The following is a 22,622-nucleotide window of genomic DNA, read 5'->3' as shown; positions in this document are numbered from 1 at the left end:
TCTTTCCGCTTAAGATACATAAAGTGGTTTCATTTCCTGCAGCAAACTGACTGACATCAATCCTTTGTCTGAGATCCATTTGGTTTGAGGTTTCTTTTTGTTTGTCTAATTTTGGGTTTTATTATTATTATTATTACTATTTGTATTTTTAGTAGAGACAGGGTTTTCACCATGTTGGCCAGGCTGGTCTCAAACTCCTGATCTCAGATGATCTGCCCATCGTGGCCTCCCAAAGTACTGGGATTATAGGTGTGAACCACTGTACCCAGCCTAGTCTGAGTTTAATAATGTATTTGATCTTTCCTCACTTATTCTCATTTTTACCTCTTGACTTGTTTTTGATGTTCTCTTCTTATCCTGCTTCTCATTTTATTTACCCCTCTTTAGCATATAACTGCAGCTGTAATAATCTAGAGGAAAAGGCATACATTTTAGAGTCAAACAGATCTCATTTTAAAGTCCTGCTCTTTCACTTATAATCTGTGTCACTATAGATGAAGTTTTTAAAGTCTGCAGCCTCTGTTTTCTGATCTCTTAAACATGCCCAGGAATATCTTTCTTATCAGGTGTGGTGCCATTTAGGTGAGAGGTCCGGGGGGCCCCCAGCAGGACACAGAGCAGGACTGAACAAATCTCAGTTTATTCCCCTCCTCCTCCTCCCTACGCAAAGAATTCTTAGAGTGATCTTCATGTATCATTGACAATCAGTTCCAGTGCTGGGGACGGCCATTCTCCAGACCAAGGAGACAAGCCCAAGCCCCTCTCCATAGCTGGGATGAGTGAGAGCTCAGTGGAGGGTCCTTCCCATCCCCATGACCATGGACTGAAGGACACACACATCAGCCCCAGAGTCATCTCCCCCAGAGCTTCAAGGTCAAACAGCATTTACTGTGTGCTCTTCAGAAATATAAACTCCCATCCCTGAGGATCTGGACTCAAAGGCTTGACCACTCCTAATCTTCCTGGAGTCCATGTGTACAGAACCCAAGTCATTCCTCTCTCTCTCTCTCTCTCTCTCTCTCCCCTCTTAGGTATCTCTTTCCTTCTCTCTTCCTTTTTTGTCCATTTCTGCATTCATTTTCTCACTCTCCACGTCTGCTGGTTATTTTGTTTCTCACGTCTCTCTTTTCCTCCATGTACAGGGTGTTTGGCCCTATTCTGTTGCAACCTCTCCGTTTCACTTCCTGTCATTCTTTCTCCCCAAATTTTCACTGTTCCCTAACTGCATGTATTCCTGCATCTTTCTCCCCATTTCTGTCCCCACCATCCCCTGCCCCTGACTCTCCCTGTCACAATCCCCTTCCTGAACTCTGGCTCCTTCCACTTACTAAGTCCCTTCCCTGTCACATTGCTCTTTTTCCCTCCTGGCACCAGGTCTTTCTGCCTTTCGCCGTCCCAGTTCTTTTATTCCCCTCACTCTGTATCTCCCTTTTTCACACCACTTCTGCTACCACTGGTCCAGGTACCTCCTCCCTGCTTTGCTCCGCGTCATCTCTGGAGAGCCCTTTTCAATCCGTATCCTCTTCTGCGTCTCCTGCTCGTTCACCCTTTTTCTCTACTGTTAGTCTCTAAGTCCAACCCCTCTGTCCTCTGATTTGTATCTCATTCTTCTCCCTCCCAGACTTTCTAGCTGTCCCTCAGTCTGTCGATTTCTGTCCCCGACCCAGCCCCGTGCACATTCACAGATATGGGGGGAAAGAGGCCACTGCCTGGAAGAATAGTTCTATTTTCCAGTGGTGCTGGGAAGGCAAACGCACCGCAGCCAGCCCAGCCAGGGGAAGCCATCTGTGCAAAAGAAACACCGAGGTCACGAAACAGGTGCAGGTCACCTCCTCCAGCACGAGGGTTGGGGGGTCCCCCAAGGCAGTGAGTACTGTGGGGAGAACTGGGGAGGAGTACGGGTTGACCTGAGAGGTCACAAGGAGCGGGGAGTCTCAAAAGATGGCGCGGTCCCCAGAATTCCAGGGTCGGGATGAAGACTCAGCATCCGGGGCTGCACTGGGTTGGGGGAGGTGGAGGGAGCGCAAAACACTTGAACCCGCCGCTGACTTTATCCCACGCAGTTATGCGAGATGATGGAGGGGGACGGGAGTCACCCAAAAGGAAAACGACGCGGCAGGGGGTGTCTACCTGGACCTCCCTCAGACAGGTTGGGGGAGCAGGCCGGCTCAGAGCGATTTTAACCCAAAATAAACGCAGACCAGGAGGGGCGACCGGGCCTGGGAAAACCTCATAGCCATGCAGGACTTCCCGCGGGCCGGGTGAGCCGGCCAAGATACTTCAACACACGCGCTGGCTCCTGAACCCCAGCTGCGATGGATCAGGGGCCTGAGGGGTCGCAAAGCACAGATTTGAACCAGACAGACGGGGCCTTACCCACTGGACTCTGCCCTTGCTCCGCTTGACATCTGCCCAGTTCATTCTGAGCCTCTTGCCAACAGCGGCAAAAATAAATCTTTAATTCTTTATCCCCAAGCCCCCGGTGGAATCTGTAACATAGTAAGGCCTCAGCATGAAATAAAGCCGCCTCCCTGAGCCCTTTTCCCCGAGGACAGGCACACCCCACTCAGAGTTTGCAGACTCTGGACACTTGGAGCCCAGGCGCCTTTACCTACAAGCTGATCGCTCCGTTTGCATGTCGTCTCCAGGATAATTTCCTTACAGTGCTTTCCAAAAGCAGCTTTTACACATCCTGATCATGTTCCTGAAACACCCCTGTTATTGCTTCTGCCCACCGTTGTCAGTGGATCCTCTGAAGCAAAAATCTGCTTAAAACCAAACTACTCTGTATCTTAGGAAATAAAAATGTAGACAGAAATGACTAAAGAAAAATGTTATATTCAATAGTCAATGTTAAATTACATGTTTTATGGTTCTGAGATATAAACCCCTATCTCCAAAAAATTTCTAGCACACAGCTAATTTGTGTGAATATTATTGGGGGTGAGACACAGGGAAGAAAGATGATATAAAAGTTAATATGCTTTTGGCAGCAAGTAATAGGATGTTTGTCTCAAGAGAGCTTAAACTATAAAGGATTTTTGTTGGCTCGTGAAAGTGGAGACTCAGAATTCAGCCTTTTTTATTTCCTCACTCTGTCCTCCATTTGAGAGCTCTATTCTTACAGAGGCAAGCTGTTGCCAACTGGGACAACATTCTTGACAAGTAGGAGAGAGAGTCTCTTATCTAACTGTGGAATTAAACTTCCCCCTCCTTCAGTCTGACTGGAATAATTTAGTGAATGTACTTGCTCCTGAACCGAGAACTGTCACCAGGGAAATGCCATGCACTGATTGGCTTAAACCTGTTTCCTAAAATGATTCTTGGCAGAGGAATGGAATTATCACGACTGACTCAGGCTAGATCTGGAGTCAGTGCCCAAAACCACATTGTTCCTACTCTGAAGAGGAAGGATGAAGCTGATGTTCACACACACGAGAGAGCTAAAGAGAGGGGTCCAGTCCCTCGTTTGGATCGAATTACAATGAAAGACTGAAGAACATTTACAAGACAAAAACAAAATCAAAATGGACATTACAGCACAAGTGAGAAGTCCACACCAGAAACCCTGAGGAGGTCTCTGAACTTCCCATAGGATATGAGAAAGGGAGTTGAAGCTGATTTTATCAAAGTCATAAAGCCAGGACAGACTGACCCAACTTTGTCTGGGTAACACCTACAAAATTTGTCTAACAATAAGTAGGCAAGGGGAGGGGGAACAGTGAGGAGGAAACACAGTTGCACAAAAGAAAGTACTAGACTAAAAATGCCAAAATGTGCCAGTGTGGTTGTGTGAGCCTGCAATCCCAGCGACTCAAGAATCTGAGGTGGGAAGATTGCTTGAAACCAGGAGTTCAAGGCTGTAGTGAGCTTAGACATATGCCTGTGAATAACCACTACACTCCAGCCTGGGCAACATAGTGAGTCCCTGTCTCTAAAAAGAAATGAAATTTTTTTAAAAATGCAAAATATAATAGCATCTGCCATTAGGTGATGAAACTATGATTGTTTTTCTCTCTTTTTCAAGTTTTTCTGTTTTTCTAATAATCTTAAAATGAGAATATATTTTTTATAATTAGAAAGTATTAATATAAGTCGTTAATGGTGGCTTCCAAATGTAACTTCTCCCTAAAATTCCTGTGATTCATTCTTTATTCACCATCCACAAAAGCCACAGGCACAGTAATAATTTTTCCAATATTTGTTAAGCATCGAATTGTCAAGCTCTTCAGAGGGTTGGCAAGATAAAAGTCCCTAATTAACAAATACTCAAGGACTGACACATCTTTTCCATAATCATGTTGTTGTTTAAATTGTGGAATATTTGTGGTTGGAGGCTATGCTTAATTGTTAAAAAGTTAATTGTTTTTGAGTCAATAAGTGATCACTCTGGCTCCCCAAGAGAGACTAATTAACTTGGAAAATCCCAGTGAGAACCCCAACTCCAAGGGGAAGCACATTTATCTCTAGATGACTTTCCATATGCGATAGAGTAAGTTCTTGAAAGGCAAGGATTCTGTGCGCTGATTATCACATTGGCATGCACAGATAGGTGCATCACAAATGCTTTTCTTGATAGAGATAACAGCAAACAAACTCACATGGGCCATACCCTCTTTAATCAGCTTCATTATTTTCTCTATTTTGTACTATGTGAATCATTTTTCTTTCTAATTTTTACTTTCTTTTTTTTTCTTTTTCACATTAACCAGGTTTTGATTAGTGAAGATTCCACTCCCTGAACTCCTTGTATATCAGAAAGCGAGAGATTTTCTGTCTTCCTGGAAAACCCTTTATTTATCAAGGACTCTTCCATCCTCTCAAGCTCCAAAGCTGCCTCTTCCTTCCCCATCTCGGCAGGGACACTGCTGACATGCCTCTGACCACGAGCACGTGGCCAGGTCTCCAGATCCGTGCCTAGCCCAACTATCTCAGGACATAATTTTCTCTACTTGGAGTTTGGTGAGAACTACGAATTTCTTAACGTCATATTGATTTTGCTTAAAATGAAAAATCTTAAGCCTGTGGAGGTCAAGGGTGAAAAGAATTTTAATTATCTTAAAATAATGGTGAAAAGGAACAGTAGAGATTTCATGACTTTAGCTCCTGGTGAGGTTGAAAAAATTAAAGGCCAAAGAAATTAAACTTATCCTGTAAATGTATAGAGCTGGTCAGTGACAAGGACAGGATGATGAACCCGTCTTCCTGGGGCCCTGGTGATACTGGATGGTCCTCTCAGCTCTGTGCCATGCAGCCTGTCCTGGTGTCATTGTGCACATGCTGCCCCACAGCAGTCACTCTCATTTAAGTCCCAAATGTAGGTATATTACAAATTGCCTGCAAGAGAAAAGCAAACTGATATCTCAAAAATGTGGACAGACACGGCATGTCAGAAGAGCGGTATCAGTCAAAATCAGATGGTGCCATATAGCATCCCGTCGCACAACTACCCATGAAAATGCCTTGGTCAGGGAGGGGGTAGTGTGGAGAATAAAACCACCTTCTGGAAACCAAGTCTTCTGCTTTGGGAGATGACTATGTAATGAATGGTGGAGAGTAGTTTCAGTTCTGTATGGAACACGACTACTGAGAATCATGCTGATAATCATAGCAATTTTAATACACGTTTTTAAAAAGGGCTTCCTATATCCCGGGTGCTATGTTGTTCCAGTTGTCCAAATGAAAGCTGAATTCTGTCCATTCTACAATGTAGGTCTGCCATCTAAAGAAACATCCAACCTCTATCTCAGCCGGCTGCCTCTGCTCATTCAGCAGGGTGCCAATTTTCCTTCACTGGAAGTGTGCACTCTCCCCGTAGAGGAGCAAGATTCAGCAGTTTAGACAACATGTTTTCTCACCCTTTGAATAGTCAGACACTGACTAAAAGAATAAAGGTGACCGATACACCTTTTACCACCAAAAGCCCTGACTTCTAAACCAGTTGTATTCTCCACCTGCACAATCATATGTATGATCCACCTCTCTTCACCCAAGATAGACATGAGCAATGGAGTGCACCAACCCTAGCAGCCATTGCCTCCCTTTCCAACTGGAATCCACTTGGCAGGCCCAAGCAAACATACTGCCCAGGGCTCATGTACTTGTGCAACTTCTTCCCCCACCCCCACACACCTTGTCTCTGGGCTTGGTTTTAGGTCTGGCTTTGACCCATGAACATTAACAAGCAGGGTGTAAACAGAGGCTTGGTAAACCCTTGCACACTGGAGCTGCCTCTCGTGGTACACTCTGTTGCGAAGTCGGTCTTGTCTCCATGCTCTAAAGAAACTCCAGCTAGACTACTGAAGGTGAGAGGGCACAGGCAGGGAGCTCTGAAGGTGGTAGCCTTTAGATGGTTCACCCCAGTTGAGCTGCACATTATCCCTCAACCACACAGGTACAACTGAGGCAAAAGAAGTGCTTGGCTGAGCCCCGTACACCCACAGGATCACGAGAAAGAATAAGTAGCTGTTGCTCTAAGCCACTAAGTATTGGGGTGGCTTGTTACACAGCAACAACTAAACTGGTGTATCTCTACTGGAGGTTTTAAAGAGTCCCTCTATATCCTCTCTACACAAGAGCAGAAAGGGAGAAGAGAAATTAAGGCTTAAAATATCCTCAAGGAGTAATAGTTCTACCTACCTCAGGCAAAGTTCCTTAGCAAATTAGTCATTTTGTTTCTCTCTCTAATAAGGATAATAGCAACCAGTCCTACGTATGTCCACATGTATAGTGTGAGGTTAGAAGAAGTGATATATTTATTTATTCATTTACATCACAACTTGGTCAAGAGGAGATTTAGACAGGCTAGGGCAATTGGTAAAATATTTTTCATGCCCAATAAATGAATGTGGTTCATAAATTTCAGGTATTATAATATTTATTGAAACATTTCTTCACTTATAAGCCCTCACTGTTTCCTGGTCTCCTCTATCAACATTTTTATAAGAAAAAATGTTCATTGCTTTACCTAAATAATTATTAGCCTGATTAATAATTGATCCCTTTCTACCGTTTCCATTTGGAAATAGAAACACTTGGCTTTCAGCAGTACCTGATCAGTTTTAGGGGTGATGGTGAAGTGATTTAGAAAAGGAGCCAGTGTAAAGAAAGGGGCACTGAGTAGGACAACTGGGCGGATTAACCATGTGGCTGGTGACATGGAGGACTGTCTAACTTTCGGTAGGCTCTCAGCCACACAAGGGCCAACCACAAAAATCATTTAAGTTTGTCACAAAGGCAATAATTACTCATATAATGACTCCACTTCATTCTCATCCCTTAGGCTGAAATAAGGTAATAAAGGAGGTAAATTGTGTAGATAAATTAATGCATTGCAAATCCACTCATCAGTTACTGTGTCTGGTTTTAGATCATTAATGCATAATAATAGCCTATGTGCAGCCCTCCTAGCTTCATGGTCTGTTCTGAGATTTTTATCTCAGAGTAAACATAGGAACCCAGGAAGAGCCAGGAGAGAGAAGGGACACAGGGGGAGGACACTCAGAGTAGGGAGAAGTTAGGGAGTTCTAGATGACTTTTCTGTATGTTTTTTAACCAGTAAAACCTTTGATAAATACATGAGTCAAGCCAGTCTAACTATTTCAATTGATACTGCTGTGGTTGGTGACATTTTAGATACATCAGTCCTAAGTTCCTATTGAGTATCTCTTAGTAGAGATACTTGAGCAGATTCAAAACAGAATTCTGACTCAGTCAGCTGGGTCTGGTATAGTCTAAGTCCATGACAAATTGGAGCACAAAGAGTAGTCAATCTTTCTGATTTTCATGGTAAAATCATTTCTTATATTTACTCCTGAAGCACATGAATTGTTTTTCCAACAGCCACTTACAATACTGATACTTGTCTTAAAGTGAAACCCTGAACCAGCTATTATCCAGCAACTGTCAAAGAGTGACCAATGCAATTGATATTTCCAAAAGCTTGTGTACTAAGGGATATACTAGAACATCTAAGTTCTATTTATGCTTTAAGTTTGGACTATAAGAATACACCCAAAACAGCATGCTTGGACTGTAAGAATACATGTCCTCATGGGAACGTTTTCCAAAGTGACAATCAGCATATGCCACGTTGATGTTATACCGCTTGCTGTTGGATTGAGAGGAAATGCTAGAAGCTGCTATATGGAGAATGTTTCTCCATCTCATGCAAAGCCAGGTAAAAATGTAAAATATTCACATCAACATTTTTGGCACCCAAATTCAAGGGAAGAAAACCAATTCCCCTCTAGAGCCTCCAGAAAGCAACACAGCCCTGCCAACCTCTTGGTTTTAGCCAATGAGACCCATATCAGATTTCTTACCTCCAGACCGTAACGTAATAAATCTGTGTTGCTTTAAACAACTTATAGCAGCCGAAGGAAGCTAATACAATGAGTTAAGTTTGAAGTACCTGTGGGACATTTAGGAGGAAAGCAGCAAAGGGCAGTGGGATCTTCTGCTCCAGAATGTCTTCTCTTTTTAAAGACAAATGTTGGGTTCCCAACCACGTGCATCTTTCATGTGCACTCTGTGCCTCTTCAAGACTTGGTTTTATTGTTAGTATTGCATATTGTACCAGATAACAGGGGAAACTGTGGTTGGGGGACTCGGGCTGTTAAACGAAGACTGTAAAAATGTAAGAATGTGCCAGTCTGCAGCAAGAGCTTCTTGCATGACAAGAGTCAAGGGACAGCCCAGCACAGGGCTGAGGAACACGGCAGATCCGTGACTTCCGCATGATGCCTGGGTCACAATCTTGCCTACTGACTCTCTAAACTACTTTTGTACACCGAATTCACAGCTCCCCGCTTCACCATCTGCAGGATTCACTTGTCAGTTTTCAGAGAGGTGGGCCGCCCCCGACAGTTCCACCAGGTCAGCAGCAGCAGCCGCGGCAGCTTTGTTCCACACAGCCAGCCTGTGCAACGAGGAGTGTGATCTGTATAATGTTGCTCTGATTTTATAAAATTAATGGAAATGAAAAAAAATGAATGTGCTGTTACCCATTAAAAGTGTAAGCCTCATAAAATTTAATAGAAATGAAGATGGAAATCCTTAGGAATCAATTGTCATCTCAGTGGGATGCCCACAGGGACCCGAGCTCATGGACTGAGGGTCCTGCTGTGAAGGAAATTAAAGGAATCATTGAAAGGGGTCTACTAGGAAGACCATGCAGAGTGAGCATTTACTGAGTGCTTACTGTGTACCAGCGCTTTACATCCATAACCTCATTTGACCAGAGGATGAAAGCATCGGCTGATTGGGTAAGTGCCATGCTTATCCACTTGAGAGGTTAGAAAGTTGTTTAGACTCAGAAGGGTTAAAAGGCTAAGGAGCTTAAGGAATCAGAACCAGTAAGTGGCAGAGCCAGAATTCAAGCCCAAGCAGCCTGACTCCTCCCCATGTCCCTGGTTGCCACCATTACCTCCCATTATCACCATCTTGACATCATCTCCCTATCTCTCCCTGCACTCCTTTTATCTTGTTCAGACTGGCCTCTGGGACATACCAGATGCCCTTCTGCCTTGGGGCCTTGGAACCTTCTTTCCTTTTAAAACACTTCTCTCCCAGATACTTCTCATTCCTTCACTCCCTTTGAATCCACAAATGCCTCGGTGTAGCACATGGTCACATCTACAGTGGCTGGATGCTCTGTCCATGTGTCCCAGGAAGGCCCGGCCAGGACAGGGGAGACAGCCTGGGACTGGGTGTGGAGTAACCTCTGAGTCCCTCTGGGCTGGGGTCAGCTGCCCTGTGGAGGCCGGGAAACCAGTGCCTGGGGTGCTTTCGGCACCCCCCAGCCATGTGTGGAATTAAGTGGTACAGTAGTTTTAGTTGCATGCCATGCAGTCTTCCCATTCACTGTGGCTGAACATCCAGTGGGTACTCCTAAAAGTTGTATCATGGCCTGTGCAGCGCCATGTGGAGCACAGTGGATGGCTCCATCCTTCACAGGATGACCTTGAGGCTGGAGGGTAAAAGCAAGAAACTTCCAGCCCCTCAGAATAGTCGTCTCCCCAGGGTCCCATTTCCCGGAGCCCTCAGTACAAGGGCCGCATCCTCATGGCATGATGAGAAGACTGACTTCAAGAAACTGAAGAAATCACACAGAACACAACAGCACCTCTCGGCGCCCTCAGGACCTGGGAACCCTGGTCCTCAGCTCTACGGCTGGTAAGGGCTCACGGTGCCTTTGACTCTAACCTCTTTCAGGTGATTTACAGATCTTGGATGTCTCCTCTGCAGGTTCAGGATTCAGACAGCCCAGTGAGAAAGGCAGTACTGTTTCCAGATAAGGAAACTGAGGCTCAGATCGCTGGCTGTCTCAGCTTCATCCCACACTAGTGCTTCTCTGAGCCCGGACTTTTGGCTCCAAGAATAGTGCTCCCTCTAACACACTGGGACATCGGCACACAATCTGTGAGGAACATGTAGTCAGCGGGTGCTTACTGTCAGACTGTGGCTCCAGAATTCAGAGAACCCCATGCTGAATGAATTAGCACTTCAAATTGGTTGGAGATGCATTCCCAGAACGCCTCTCAGTGTATGTCACAATGCCTCCCAACTAGTGCTTCTTCAAGATGTGGCTAAACACCTCCAACAAAATTCTTTGATAGAAAAGGCAAGAGCCATTATTTCCATAGGTCAGAATTTATTTCATACCATCTCATTTATAGCATTTTCAAGTACAACATTCTGCTCAACATCATTTACACTTGAAAACAGAAAAGCACAACTTGGTAAGGCACCAGGTTACGTTAGTCTGGAGAGAAAGCCTTGCTCCCATTTTGGCTTGTGTAATACCTGGGTAGTTTCTCTTGAGTCTGTCAAGCAGAGAACAAGGTTATAAAAGGTCCATTTATACATACATGGTAACAAGAGAAAACAAACAGTTTTGAAGTATGCTGTATTTTTAAATTATAATGGTGGCCTACACTTGTAGTTCAGCCAAAGTGGCATTCTCTAAAGCAAAATTTTTATAAAATCTTCTCTGCAATACCAAGCTGCAAATTTAACAATTTTTTAGCTTTGAAGCAAACCAACTTTATATTTAACTCAAGCACATACTTTAAAAACATTTTCGGCCCCAAACTATGTTCACAAAGAAATAAAAATGGAGGAAAATCTCAAGTATAATCGTACCTTTACTATTCTATAAAATGCAGCAATATATTTTAAAAACTGTTGCATTTAAAGGTCAACCCACTAGATTTTTAACACTAACAGTCCAAGGTGTTATCAACCCCAGTTAAAATTCAACTGTTTGCATAAAGCTTTCAGAACTGGGCCACACAGGTGTGCTTCACTAAGCACTTTCCACCTGTGGCCTAAAGGCAGGAGGTGCAGAAGGCCCCTCCAGGGAGACCAACTGCAGCCCCATATACTGTCACATGCATAAAACTTCTTTCAAGTGTTGTGTTCTATCTTAAAAATGAATTTGCACTACACTCCATGCTATTTACTTTAATATAAAAATAGTGTTTCAAATCGCTTACCAGTTAAATAACTCATCTTCCCTCCCACACCTCTGGACACCAGACAGGCAGAGCCCAGCCTGGGAAGCCTAGCTTTCCACAGATAGGTAAGCCAGGCACGGCAAGATGAGACTGTATTCGATTAGGTCTATTTTAAGCTTTTCCACAAATCATTTTATTCCTTCAGGTTGTAACTAAATGCTCCAGGAAACTATGACCGACATCACTTCCAATGTGTTGAATAATCAATAGTTAACAGTCTATGTATTTTAGTGGTTTAAAGATTAATCTTTTGTTAAACAAAGAAATTTGTTAATTTTATTTACTAACAGGAATAAATAGAACCCCTAACCTAAAGTATAACCTGAACTTTTACTTTTTCTATAGAAAAACACAAACTGGATTTCTTTTTAACATAAAAAAGACAACACAAAACCCACAGAAAAATAAAACTCTTCTATCTAACTGGCTTTACAGATTTCCCTCGTTAGTTGTGGAAGTGACTTTGGTGGCTCTGGTTCACCCACCGCAAGCCCGACACTGTTAACTCAGAGTGTTTAGGCTGCCTTGTGGTGTCTCGGAAGCATTCCTACCAGAGCAAAAACTACTCTCCTGAGATGGCACATTTTCTCCAGAAGATTCAGCCCTAAAAGCTGCCACCTTGAAGGATGTATTTCACTGTCACAGGAAGCAGCCAAGCATGGGGGCCAGGGTCCCGACATGCACCTGGCTGGCCACACGCCCCGCCCCTCAGGAGTCCTCAGAGTCCGCTGGCGTCTGCTGCTACTGCCCTGAAAGCCATCTGTGGCTTTAACTGGTCGTTTTGACAGGTTTCAAGAGATGTTCATTTTATTTTTTGTTTAAGATGTCCTCAAAAATGTATATATTAAGATACACTTAAAAACATACTCTGAATATAATAAAAAAGACGTTGGTTCAAAAAAGTGTCAACAGGAAGAGGAAGCCAAGCTTCCCTAACTGTGTTTGTGGCCATGCTTTCCCCATTAACTGTGTAAAAGTCTGAATCAACAGCAAAGACAGCCATACAGACCTATGTATTTGTGTGCATGAGTGTGCGTGGGTGTGCACACAGAGAAGTACATCTTGGCTGACTTAAGAAAAAATGATCTGTGTTGTGTCCCACAGACATTTGCTGTTGGCCTTTCAAGAGTATTCACCTCCCTGCCGAAGAGACAGCTTGAGTATGGAAGTTTAAAAACAATCCAGATAGGTGCTCCCTGTTGCCGTTGTTACCTAGGATGGAGGCAGCTTGGTGCATGTGTTACAATACCGAAAGCAAATGTCACTTTCTGATCTCCACAGGAACCACTCCCTAAAACATGAGAACTCCCGACTAACACTTGCTTTCCTCCACACAGCACCTTGCCTATGTTCATATGTGTCAACACAACTGGTCTAAGAAAGAAAAGTCCCAATCAGCAAGTCTCCTTTTTTTGTCTACACAGTGCCAGAGTCAGTGGGATGTTTTTTGCCCGTTGTTTTTAAATCATAAGCCACAGGTATTAGCAAATGACAAAAGTGACTGCTTTGAGGTTTTGTAGGCAGAAGGTCTCTCATTTTTTCCCCCAGATTTTTGCTCCTTGAAAAAAAAAAAAAAAAGGCATGGTTTGCATGGAGTTTCAAAGCTAAGAACTGTTCTTACCATGGTTGACCTGTGTACATAATGCACTGTGCATTAAGTAGCCCTTAATCAAGAGAGGGTTAACCATAGCGTTCCTCCCTTTTGCTCTTCTGTACATTATAATGTAGCAGAGCTTCATTCTTGACATCCAGATTTGAGGTGTCTTCTTCATATTAGATATAAATTAACCAGAGGTCTAGAACTCTAACTTTCCAGAGATGTGAAAAAATTTTAATTTACTTCAAAAATATCTTGCATAAGTATTTCATCCCTAAGCTCAAACAAACAACAAGAAAATTAAAGGCAAGAAAGAATACATCAAATTGAGAGCTCCTCCTATAATACATATACACACACTCTCGATATAGGTTCTACACAGTAAAAGAAGTTGTTTCAGCTAATATAGCCACTAATATCGATTTCATCTGAAAATAGCCTTTCTGGGTGTCTTGCCAGCATCATACGAAACAGCAGTACTTCTTCCACCAGGACTTGGAGAGGTTTTTCATTTTATCTGGAGTCCTGCTTTTAGACTTCTTTGGCTGTTGCTGAGTGTCCGAGTATTGAATGCCAGCGACGATGGCTGCATCAAAGACCTCTTTGAGGTTTTTTTGAGTCAAGGCTGAACACTCGATGTAGGAGGCGGCTTTGATTTCCTCGGCGCACAGCTTAGCCGCCTCTTCAGGCACTGGCTTTTCTTTGCATTTGTCCAACTCAATGAGGATTTTGACGTCTTCTCTGAGATCCGACTGCGTTCCAACTAGGATGATGGGGGCTTTGGGACAGTGGCATCGAATCTCCGGCACCCATTTCTCACTGACATTCTGGAAGGATGAGGGGCTCACGACACTAAAGCAGAGGAGGAAGATGTCCGTGTTGGTATAGCAGAGAGGCCTCAGCTTGTCAAATTCATCCTGCAACCAAGCAAAGTACCCAAAAGTTATTTTTGTAATGAATTCTCATCAGTAAAAAGATCATCTTCACATTTTTCACGAAAGGGTCCGGCAGGTGATAGAAGACCCACTGGTTCTAGAAGGAAGAGCCAGCATTCTTGAAACGATCCTACTGTTTACCCAAGTGGTTCTAGCGCACCAGCAAAGGTGTGGCAGCCATCTGCTTTCAGGGCCAGCTATAGTCTGAACACTGCCAAATACGTTCACCATGTTCATTGACACTGAAGACCTACTTGCAGCTTAACATAGAAAAAGTGCTCAAAGCATGTGGGTTCTAGAAATAAAATGGACTTAAGCCTTCAGCTGAGTGTAACCCAAACTTACTCTCAATTCTTGGTACTTAGCTACTCTTCCAGGATTCAGACCACACCCTTATTGATCCTCAAGACTCCCACTCAACCCCAGTCTATGAACACAGCTCCTCTCTTTACCAATCCAGCCCTGCCTTTTCCCACAACAGCTCTGAGTGATGCCGATTTCATGCCATCTGCACTGTGCACACGCTCCGTCCACACCATGCACAGCAACGCAGAGTAACGATAATCAGATGCAAGGCCAGACCAGAAATGGAGTTGAGGACCTTTGTCAGTCCACTGTCATCAGTGACTCAGAAAACATGTGCTTCTCAATGCCACATACAGACACTGGTTCATACATCCTCATTCTGGCTGTATCTCCTCTTCCTCCCTCCCTCCTACATTTTCTCCTACTTCCTTTATCCTTGCCAATACCCATGGCCTCCGTGTACAGCGCTTTGGACAGATATGAATTGGAGAATGACCCTACCCTTAAGGTACAGAGAAGTGGATGGGTTAAGTTAGAGTTGATTACAAATAAACCAACGGTTGCGCTGCCAATGCTCTCCCGCAGTCATCCATTTAACAGACACACTGAACATCACCTACACTCAAGGCACAGTGGCAGACAAAGGGATTTGGTTGTGAACAGAGAGATGTTGGTCTCCAAATTACCATTTCTTTATAGAAAACACCCTATAGTTCCCTATAGCACCATATTCAGCTAACTGAAAACTTTCGCTCAACTCTTTTGTAGAAAAATATTTACTCCTTCCTATTTAAAATGTATATCTGTTGGTGCCAACCATCCTCAGGTGTAAATAATTTCCCCATGACAAGAAAACGTTCAATGGCACTCATGTTTTTCATTACTCAATTGACACACTCTGATGATTTACCAAGTACTATCTACATCTACATTATTCTCCAACCGTGGCTTTTTTCTCTTGGTATAAAATAAACCTGTAACTTATTTGAATATACTTTCTTCATTTGAGGCTCCATGAATCAATTACGGGACGACAGCTGACCAACTTATCACATTAAAGTCAACCAGCTAAAATAATGTTCAACAATCAATATGGCATTTCAGAATGTCACTTGTGAGGCTTCTGTAAGCGAAAGTTGAAAAAGAATGACTTAACCAAGTGTGGTGGCATGTGCCTATAGTCACAGTTACTTGCGAAGCTGAATCGGGGGATCACTTGAGCCCAGGAGTTTGAGACCAGCCTGGGTGACACAGCAAGACCCCTCTCTCTAAAAAAATTTTTAAAAAGAAAAAGAATGACTGACGTTTCTTCATGCCAACTTTTTGATGAATAAATAGACACAGAAACACAGCCAGGTAGACTATGGCTCCAGTTCCGAAGATCTTTTAATGGAATGCTCCCTTTGTTCTTAGAGGGCCTCAAAGAAAGAAGTATAAAACTGAGACCAGTATTAAGGCAGCCCCCTCAGGTAGCTGCACCCCTGGCCGTGCCCTGGTATCTGGGGTTGCGTTACTGAGAAAAATAAAGGCAAGCACAAGGGCTGGGCCTTCTGAGTGGGCTTTGGAAAGCTATCTCCCCAGATCTCTTGAGATTCTGGCTAAGGGGCTTGAGAAATACAACAGAAATTAGACCCTCCTGCTCAGCGCCTGACCAGAAACCTTAGATATCTGATGGAATAATGCAATACACACGTGCAATGAGGACAACTGGAATGCACCTTTAAGAAAAGGCATTCTGAGGCCAAGCAATTTGCACGTGCTTGCCAGGTCTGTGGTACAGACACTGCACAGGAGTCTGATCAGGGTGGGCAGGGCAGAGAGACGAGACTGGATTCTATACCCCTCTGGTCTAGCTGCAACTTGATATTTTTTTTCCAGTATAAGAGTTTTCCAAGTACCTTATGGGTCAAAAGGCTGAAGAATTTTCAGCTTCTATTGGCAATTCTCCAGTGAACTACTCCTATTTCAGCAATACTTTTTTCTCTTCTGCCAAAGGTATGTTTTTTCAAGTCTCCAGTCTGTCTCTGATCAATCTGCCCTTGAGTGAGACTGTAAGCCCAGTGTTAAAAACTCCTTTTGACATCTTATAGACTCACCTACCCTCCCTAAAATGAAAAGCCAAAGGTACACGAAGTGATTTCTTCAGCCTGTAGAGCCATCCATACTCTGCTCCCATCAACTTCTCTGGGAAACCCACTCTCCAGCTCCACATCCCCAAATTCCAACCTATCTGCGCTCACATTGATTCTCCAGGCATCTGAAATGGAGGTCAGTGGAGTCACTTAACCCTCAAGGCTCTCATGTCAACTGCCTAGAAGAGGTGCGTGTTCCTTCCTCCGTAAGGAAACATGGCAGGTATCACAGTGAGTCCCCTAAAATGTATTTTATCAGGTCAGGACTAGGGAGAGTAGAAAAGAACTACCATTTTGACCAGCTTGGCTAGTAGTCTAAATAAAGACTAATTTATAAATGGGGGATCAGGAAAACGAAAACAAAACCACAAATACCTGACTTATCTTACCAGCAGTGAATTTTTCATCGTTTTTGAAGTTGGTTTTCTATAAATTGTTCGATGGTGGTCTTACTCATTATTTAATTGGATGTACTCTTCTAACCAGCACACAAAGGTTAAGGAATACAGTAAATCTCATTGAAAATATTGCTGAGGGGCCAGAAGAATAATTTCCAAATAAACTGAAACTTACAAATGTAGTACCAAAACCTTCGTTTTTCCTTAATTATAACTTTTTTGTGTAAAAATACTTCTAAAGTGATGCTTGTGCTTTCCTGATTTTTACACAGATTATACTAAGGAACAATTTAACTCTTCCTTGATGATTCACAGTCATTTTTGCAAAGTTTTCCTGGTAAAATTCCTATTTGTCTTTCAAAACTCTGCTCAGAGGTTTTCCCGCCAGGCCCAACCAGCCTGCACCTCTGAGCCTGAGCCTCTTTTCTTCCCTTCGCTTGCTCCTTCACAAGCTTCCATAAACCAGTGTGTCTTTCCTCCACACTGTAAGTCTATTAAGGAGCAGGTCCACAACTTAGGTTTGCACCCCCACCACCTGGTCTGTTCTGGTTCATCCATTCCAAAACCACGAGATTAAGCCCTGCTATCACTCTGCTGGGCACTGGGCACAAAACCCCAGCTCCAGAAGCTGCATCCTGCTTGAACAGTCAACACTTATGGGGAGTCCAGTGGACAGTGATATTTGAGTGACATCCTGGGGCAGGTAGGTGCACTGAGCTTCTGCTCCACCCTGTAAGCCTCCCTGCTAAATGTGCCTTTGGACTTCCTGTGTTTTCCTGACTTCCGTCTTATCTTCAGGGTCTGACTTCAGTAGGTCAGATGGCTATGTTTACTGAAATGTCCCTCTGCCCGTGTTTTATTTATTTAATTTTTTTTTTTTGAGACAGAATCTCACTCGGTCACCCAGGCTGCAGTGCAGTAACGCGATCTTGGCTCACTGCCACCTCCGCCTCCCGGGTTCAAGCAACTCTGCCTCAGCCTCCTGAGTAGCTGGGATTACAGGCGCCCGCCACCACACCCAGCTGATTTTTGTATTTTTAGTAGAGACAGGGTTTCACCATCTTGGCCAGGCTGGTCTTGAACTCCTGACCTCGTGATCCACTCGTCTCAGCCTCCCAAAGTGCTGGGATTACAGGCATGAGCCACTGCGACCGGCCACCCGTTTTAAAGCTCAGAAAACCCGACCCGCTGGTAGGCAAAGCATTCTCACTTCATACAAGGAAATGAGTTTGAATTATAACCACCACCATGGCATTCAGAAAGATTTCAGTACTAGAAGTGACGGCATTCTTTGATTTTTCTTTTTTTTTTTCCCCCAAGAGACAGGATCTTGCTTGCTCTGTCAGCCAGGCTGGAGTGCAGTGGCACCATCATAGCTCACTACAGTACAGCCTCAAACTCCTGGGTTCAAGCGATCCTCTCACCTCAGCCTCCTGAGTGGCTGGTGGCTGGGACTACAGGCAGTGCCACCACACCAGGCTAATTTTTTTATTTTGTAGAGATGATGTCTTGCTATGCTACCCAGGCTGCTCTCAAATTCCTGGCCTCACGCAGTCCTCCCACCTCAGCCTCCCAAAGGGCATGAGCCACCACACCCAGCCTGATTTTTGTTTTCTACAGACGATAGAATACAGACAGTGCTTGGTGTTTCCAAGCTGACGTGCTCCCAAGCTATGGCCTCCACCAGCCTGGTGTTCCTTGGAGATCAAGGCTCCCCGGTCTTATGGCATCTTGAGGTTTAAAAAATAAGATCTGTCCTCAGCTCTGAATCTGCTGTCCCAGAGTAGGTGAGCAACTTGGAAGCTCTGGCTTAGATGAGGCTCTGTGGGGCGGTGGCAAGCCAATGCCTTCATAAACATAGATAGTCATGCCATGGCACCTCAGAAAGTGAAGGGGCACTTTTATCTGCCTACAAAGTACCCCCGGAACTTTGCTGAACTCTAGAACACACTAGAGAGACAAGCTCATTAACTATCACTTTGCCAAAATCAAGTACCCCTGGGTGTTCACAAGGCACAGCCTGACTTCAATGACTCGACTACCCACCAAGGGGGGCGGGGGTTCTTCTGGGGAACACAGTGAGGGAATCCTATACTCCCTGGCTATTTCCTTCAAGTGCCCAGCCCTTGAGACAAAGCATTCACAATTTTTTAGAATAAGCCCAGTTAGTTCATCCCTCCAGCTTAGGACTGCTCTGACAAATGTATCTGTGCTTCAAGGGATGGGGCTGGTCCTAGCGAGTCAAACCATAGCTCAGGAAGGGAACTATTAACTCTTACTGACGTAATTCCATCTTTTTCTTGAACAAATTTCTTAAATATCTGACTCACTGGCCTTTAATAAAACGATTATAAGATATCACTAACTTAGTTTGGGAAATGACGACAAAGCATCACTGAAACTTTTTCATAAAAACCAGGGAGTAAATAATAGAAACTCCTATAAGATAAGAGCTGTTCTTGACCGTGCTTCCTCCCTTGCCTGGCTATACAGAGCTGGGCCAAATCCTGCTTTATTAGTTTGGAGGTATCTTCCTCTGCTTCCTGCCCGCCAACCCCTGGCCCCTGCCCACCCTCAGAGAGGGGCCAACAGCAGGGGTGGGTCCACTTCATGAGGCTTTCGAATGACCTAGTTACTGACTGGGGGAATCAAAGGTTATTTGGAAATCTTTAAAAGGCTGTTTCCTTTCCCAGCACTGAGCTGTAACATGATACTGACCTGTCCGGCAGTGTCACAGAGTTGGAGTCTCACGGGCCTCCCATCCACAGACACCACCGCTAAAAACAAAACCAAAATGACAATCAGGAGGTGTCTTTTAACTCCTTTTGGAATACCAATAGTTTTAGCTTTCACCATCATTCTCACTCCAAACACCTCTGCTCCCATTCTAGGTCCTCTAATGAATTAAGGACTAGCCTAAAACAAGGAGGCCCTGTGGAGGCATTTTTGTATACAAACCCAGCGCTGGCAAGTCACTCCACGAACCAGGCAGCAAATCCCTGAACCCTTTGATGGTGCCCCCAGAAAGGCCTATGCTTTTCTCTCAGTCCTGGAAGATTTATTTTCCTGTCACACTTGTTTCAAAGGACCTAAAAACAACACTGGGGGTAAATGGGAAGTAACCCTGCAGTGTTAAATCAGTGGAAAACCTGATTTAACAGGTTTTCCCTTGGGAAACGTTCCCCAACTTCAGGGTTTATCATAAAATTCCAGTTTGTTTTGAGAACATGTGCAAACACAGGCTGCCCGCATTGTCCTGTTTAAAAGTGAGGGCACTCTTTATCTCTATGTCAGGCCAAAAGGAGGATTAAAAAAGAAAAGAGAAAGCCATGCCCACCTTTCCACTGGGATTCGGGGACTCAGGGAGTGTGGAGAGGCCTGCAGCAGGACATGTCGCGGAGGTTTCTATTTTAACTAAGCAGTCAATTTTGTCTCTTTCTACACAACTTTCTAATTGTTTCTCAATGTTTATTCTAGTCAGCAGCAGGGGTGGGGTGGGGTGGGGGAGGGGAAGACACAATCCTCTGTGGTGGGAACCCACCAGTACAGCACCCATTTTTCTAGGGTACCTTTGGGATGAAAGGAAGGTCAGAGAAGCTACCTTTTCTCTTAAGAAGCGAAACAGTTAAATGTTTCATACTAGCTTCTGTGAATTTCAACTTTTTCTTAAATTTCAAAAAGACCTGAATATCGAGATAGAGAATTCCTTTATCTTTGTATCTACCAAGGCAAATGACATCGCACCCGGTACATAAGAGCTTTAAGTAGCTTAAAGGGATCCTGAAAGGATACCAACAATCAGAATCTGAGCCCATGTGGGCAGGGAAGGTGGTGGGGCTCAGAAGAGAGAAATGGTGTTTACTTTCCAGGTTTCATCCAAACCTAAGCCTTCACGAGGGCCGCTCGCGCTATTTTCACTAAATCAAGTGTTTTCCCGGCGTCTCCGCGGCTCTTTAAAGTGGAGACGCCCCTTGTGAGCTAAGCCGCCTAAAAGGAAAGGAGCGAGGCTCAGGTAAAGGCACCTGCGCGTCACCTTCTGATTGAAACTGCAGCGGCGCCAGCGACGTCGCCCTCAGGAAACTTTGCTCTACGCAGCAAACTGACCCGGCAGCCAGAACTCAACCTGTTTCACTCCTGCTTATCTGTTGCTTAAATTGTGAGAATTGTGAGGGTTTTTTTTGTTTTTTTTTTTTTGTTTTTTTTTTTTTTGGCAACGGCTCTGCCGCTCAGCCCTCCTCTCTCCAAGCTCTGGTTGTAGGGCTCCCCATTCCCCCCTGGTCCTTTCCTGTTAGCTCCGTGCTTGCCCAGTCCCTGACACTTAGGAAACGTCCTACTCGCCTCATTTGTCCAGCTTCCCCGCTGGAGCAGCGTCCGGGGCCCTGCAGCCCCCTTGGGAGCCCCGCGACCCTCGCGCCACCCTCTTTCCCCTGGACGGACCGCGGCCACGCGCCCCCGGCCCCGGCCCCCGGGCCCGCTCACCGGAGAAGTTGTCGAAGGCAGTGGGGATGTACTCGGTGGGGTAGCCGTTGGTGGTGTAGCTCACCACCAGGCTCGTTTTGCCCACCGCACCGTCGCCGACCAGCACGCACTTGACGCCGCGCCCCTCGGCACCCCCCGCGCGCCCTCGGCCCCCCGGCTCCCCAGGCCCGCGTCCCCCGCGTCCCCCGCGCTCCCGACGCGGCGGCACCGGAGGCGCCTCGCAGCGGTCGGGGAACGCGGGGTCCCCCTGCTGCGGGGGCATCGATCCGCGAGCGCGGGCTTGCGGGCTTGCGGGCGCGGGCGAGCAGGGCCGGGCCCGACCGCCCCTTCGCCCCGGAGGGTGGCGGTAGGGAGGAGCTGTCACCGACAGCTGCGGGCGCGTCCCCGGCCCCGGAGAGTGGCGGTTCCAGGCTGCACGGCTAGCAGACAAAGGCGGCCGGGGAGGGTCGTGGCTCCGCGCTCCGGCGGCGCCAGCAGCTCTGCCCCACGCGATTGGAGGACAGCGGTCCGAGCGCCGTGGATCCCAAGCGCTCTGTCTCCGCCCGGCTTCCCGGCGACACGACGCGTGGGGGGCGGGCGGGGAGGGAAAAGAGGCGGGTCCGGCCGGGCGGCTCGGTCCCCGCGCCAAGGCCACAGCGCCCCCCGCCTGCGCGCCGCGCGCCTGCACCCGCGCCCGAGGCGGCGCCGCGACCCGGCAGGCGGGGACTGCGAACACGGGCGCGGGAGGACCCGGAACAGACGCTCAGGAGGACGCCTCGCACCCGGTCCGGTGAGCGGCGCCCGAAGGAGCCGGGCCAGCCTCGACAGCCTCCTCCCCAGCTCCCGAGAGGGTGACCACCGCGCGACTGGGCAGGGCGGTTCCGCTTTCTGGCGCCCACAAGAGCCGGGAAGCCCGAGCCGCCTCCTATTCCTCTCCGTGGAGCCCCCGGCCGGCAAGGGCTGCACCCAGGGGGGAAGATGAAGTGTCCTGGAGGCCTGTCCTGCGAATGAGATTGAATTAACAGACAGCCTTTTTCCTTAAGTCTTAATTGCAGCTGATCGTGTGATTTTTCTCACTTTGAAGCAAAAGGATGCCAACTCCATTGTGAATGCTCCTTTTACTTTCTCTTTCGGCATGCCGTGAACCTTTATACATGTATGCTCCGGCAATTTTTTTATAGCCCCAATTCCTTCATTTACTTAAAGATAATTCGGAGACAAAGTATTCCGTTTCCCTTTGATTCCTTTCTCTCTCTGCCTTCCTTCTACATATGGTC

The 22,622-nt window shown here is 45.8% G+C and overlaps 1 protein-coding gene across 1 annotated transcript; it reads right to left on the bottom strand.

Moving 5' to 3' along the window:
• Positions 1-10,634: 10,634 nt before the first annotated feature.
• Positions 10,635-22,291, bottom strand: RHOU (ras homolog family member U). Its single transcript, XM_025364030.1, has 3 exons — positions 21,367-22,291; positions 19,606-19,664; positions 10,635-14,033 (listed from the first exon to the last, which is right to left on the bottom strand). Exons 1-3 carry the CDS (start codon positions 21,626-21,628, stop codon positions 13,578-13,580), a joined length of 777 nt encoding a protein of 258 aa, XP_025219815.1. The 5' UTR covers positions 21,629-22,291; the 3' UTR covers positions 10,635-13,577.
• Between the last annotated feature and the right edge of the window lie 331 nt (positions 22,292-22,622).

The sequence above is a fragment of the Theropithecus gelada genome, chromosome 1 (assembly GCF_003255815.1).
Source record: "Theropithecus gelada isolate Dixy chromosome 1, Tgel_1.0, whole genome shotgun sequence".
NCBI lineage: Eukaryota > Metazoa > Chordata > Mammalia > Primates > Cercopithecidae > Theropithecus > Theropithecus gelada.
This window is presented reverse-complemented; position numbering and strand designations above follow the sequence as displayed.